This window comes from Colias eurytheme, chromosome 25 (assembly GCF_061535395.1).
Source record: "Colias eurytheme isolate Ceu_HAF_F1 chromosome 25, ilColEury1 Martin Lab GWU primary, whole genome shotgun sequence".
In the NCBI taxonomy this organism is placed as follows: domain Eukaryota; kingdom Metazoa; phylum Arthropoda; class Insecta; order Lepidoptera; family Pieridae; genus Colias; species Colias eurytheme.
The window spans coordinates 1,212,599-1,216,202 of NC_143004.1; the positions used below are offsets into that span (position 1 = coordinate 1,212,599).

The following is a 3,604-nucleotide window of genomic DNA, read 5'->3' on the forward strand; positions in this document are numbered from 1 at the left end:
GGATTATTGTCTTTTCCCCGTTTGTTATAATTTCATACTAAAATCACTAAAGGTAAACACATGAATAATCAATAAAGGTAAGAAAAAAGTTTACCTGGTCATTTACATTACATAATATTTACTTTCGAACAAAGTCGGAATATCTTCCGAACAAAACTAAAAGCATTGCACTTATTATTTTAACAATAGAATAAAAATGTCTCAGTGTATAAATGAATGACGAGCGGAAATTCAAGTTTCGAAATAGATTACAAAAGGAAATAGGTACAAATTTATTATTATGATAACTTGATAGTACTCCAAATAAAATAATCAAATAATAATAGTCTCATGAATTAATATATTTTGTATAGTATTTATAAATTAATACAAAAACTAAATTAACATTTGTATATAATAATAGCATACAAAAGTATCATAATAAAAAAACAAAACTGTCATCTAAATACAACTGACGCCATCTCTTGTAAGAAGTTATCACGACGTCCGCGGTCCAATAAAGTAAGCAGATGCAGGACGTAGTTCATACCAACCAACATAGATGGCGCTGAAATCAATTTGACACGAAGTACAAAATTAAATGCACGTATTTTAATTTGTACTTACAAAATCGTAAATATATTGTTTTTTTCATGATTTCTTTGCATCTTCCTTTTCTTTTATCGCTTCTGTGATATAAGATTGTATAGCCTCTTTTGTTAGCATGACGAGTGGTGATGATTTTTTAAGTACTGCGACCTGTGAAAGACAAAAAGAAAATGATTAATAATCAAAAATAAAATAGTTTATGCTATAGGTAGCATTTTTATGTATAATTTCGGTGTAAGTATATTTTTTTCAAATTCAAGCAACAAATAATTATAATTTTATTAGGGGATTTGAGAAATAACACGAAAATCTAAATTCAGTAGGCAATTATTATACATACTTATAACACAAATTTTCTATGTTTCTATAAAAAATATGTAAGTATTTATAACGGCATAAGTTTTTAAAGATTTGATAAGGTCCTTGTGATAACAAATAAAACTGCACTATAAATTTATTATCCCCATCCTTAAACCGTTCAGTTCATGGCTAATAACATTAAAAGAAACCGTAAATAGCGTGACGACACGTGTTTATGGATATAGATTAAATGTAAAATAAATCACTTCCTGTATAGTAAGCGTGAAATGGAATACCCTGAAGGGGGATTATCCGTTGCAGCCTAGTGATTTTAGTCGTTTCATTAGTAGCCTAGGCGTTTGAATAAACGGCGCCGTTTATTAACACTTTGTAGACTATACGTCATTGTATTCTCTTGGACTTGAATTTACGCTCCTATTACTCTTAGCGATATATTTATAGCCTTATAGCCTTCTTCACTAAATTGACTTTTAGATAACAGTGAAATAATGTTTCAAATCGGACCCGTGGTTCCTGAGATCAGCGCGTTCAAACAAACAAACAAACTCTTCAGCTTTATAATATTATTATAGTATAGATAAGATAATAATTCCTAAGAACTTACCTCCAACTCCCTGCCTCCATACTGCACTTCCATCAGAGATCTGACTGCAAGTTGAATAGTACCATGTTCTGTGACCACTGCATTAGAAGAATAGTTCTTCTCTAAGTACTCACGTATCGCCTTTTCTCCTCTGCCTGTTGAACATGCCTGGAAAAGAAGAATTAGCAATTCTTCACTACATACTTACTTAGTATAAAACAAAGAAGTCGCTTTCAGCCGTCTAGCGTCTGTGTGTCTATATGCTTAGATCTTCAAAATAATGCAACAGAAATTGATGTTTTTTTTAATAGACAGTGATTCAAGAGGAAGGTTTTAAGTTTTAGACGAAGCAGCGAGCGGAAAGCTAGTTATTTATAATTAATTCCATTGTACAAACTTAAAGAAATAGGAAAATATTGAAACAGTGCTACAAGATTGACATAATTCAGAAAAGGAAATGTATGAAAGATTACAAAAAAATCTTGTTAAAATCGCAAAGTGGGATTCCCCCGTGGGCGGTGTTTGAATGTGTTAACAAGTAGAAATTATGTAGCCTTTTAGAGAAGCATGGCATATTAATACCTAATAATAGATCGATATTGTATTATAACCAAACTATTCTTATTTCTACAATTCCCAACAAAAATGTCTGAATAATTTAATGAATAACTGGCGGCAACGAGCGAACGACCGGGCTCAGTGGCGTGCCATGACTGAGGCCTATGTCCAGCAGTGGACAAATGTAGGCTGATAATGATGATGATGATGTTGAATTTAATGAATATAAACTGTCTGTTGGGTTCTTAGACAACTTTAATCGTATTTCCTTGTCTTTAAATGGCCTACCTTCCACTCATAGAAAGTGCCAGAAGGTTCCGTCTGGAACAGATGAGGTCCGTCCTCATCGAAGCCGCCGACCAGACAGGATACCCCGAACGGACGCCTGCCATTGTTCTGTGTGTATTGCTGCATCAGACCAGCTAGATAGCGTGATATGTACTCGATTGTGACAGCGTCTTCCACTGTTAGACGATAGGCTTGGCACTCTATTTGAGCTCTGTAGAGTACAATTGAGGCATATGATCAATTTTATTTGTAAAAAGTTGAAAAATAAAATGATGATTGTCTAATGTCTATCCTTTCCCTGTTAGAACTTTAAAACGTTGTAGGAATATGCGATTATGTTTATTGAATGCTTTTTAAGCATAGATGATACAGCCTGCAGAATACCTATATAAAGTTCAAGTGCGTGTTATTATGTGGGCTTTTTACTACATATTTGGATTGCGATAACGCTGATGTTGTCAATTATTAATAGCCTATATGACACTGCAATTAACACGCTGTGCTTATATTATTTGGTCAATACAACTGGTAAAGAAGTTTATGAATCTTTCTAGTAGCAAACAAATAACTTTTTATACACTACCAGTTAGTAGACTTATTTCTTAGACGTACTGCGCTTTTAAGAGATGCCCGTGGAAGTGATTGCCCTGTCATAACTACTACAACGTTTCTGTCAATAATTTACCTGGAAACCAACACTCTAGCGTCCGCCCTCACCCCCGCGAATCCCAGCACCACATGGTCATCTAGCATCACGATCTTCTTCTCCGTTCTATCACACTGCAGTTCTGGAACGACCTTCTTCTCTACAGCTATGACGATAGCGTTGGAACCTCTCACGCCGACCACGGCAGAACCTCGCCTGACTGCTTCTTGCGCGTATTGCACTTGTAATAGCTGACCGTCGGGAGAAAATACGGTGATTGCTCTATCGTGGCTACCCATGTTTATAAATAGTTAGCATTCTTAATGTTATAAAAATAGTACTTTTCTTCTATATCTAGAGTTTCGTGTAGAGGTTTCTCTGTAGATGTATATTTTCATTCGTTGTATAACTTGACGATTCAAAAGTGCTTTTAAATGAATAAACGAAGTGAGGTGTTACTTATAATTTACTTAACTGTTAAATAAATATTTCATGTGTACTGTAAAATAAAAATTGTGTATAAAATAAACATAAAATACACTATGAAATCTTCTGTTATAAAATGACAGATTTTCTTCTATATTTTTTATGAACTTATCTATGATTTAGGAATAAGGTTC

At 33.8% G+C, this 3,604-nt stretch overlaps 1 protein-coding gene across 1 annotated transcript; it reads right to left on the reverse strand.

The window, feature by feature from the left end:
• Positions 1 to 630: 630 nt before the first annotated feature.
• LOC149897435 (proteasome subunit alpha type-7-1-like) lies at positions 631 to 3,283 on the reverse strand. The gene is made up of 4 exons (XM_090116417.1): positions 3,024 to 3,283; positions 2,339 to 2,549; positions 1,514 to 1,660; positions 631 to 738 (listed from the first exon to the last, which is right to left on the reverse strand). The coding sequence occupies exons 1-4, from the start codon at positions 3,281 to 3,283 to the stop codon at positions 631 to 633; spliced, it is 726 nt and encodes a 241-aa protein (XP_089972543.1).
• Positions 3,284 to 3,604: the final 321 nt, after the last annotated feature.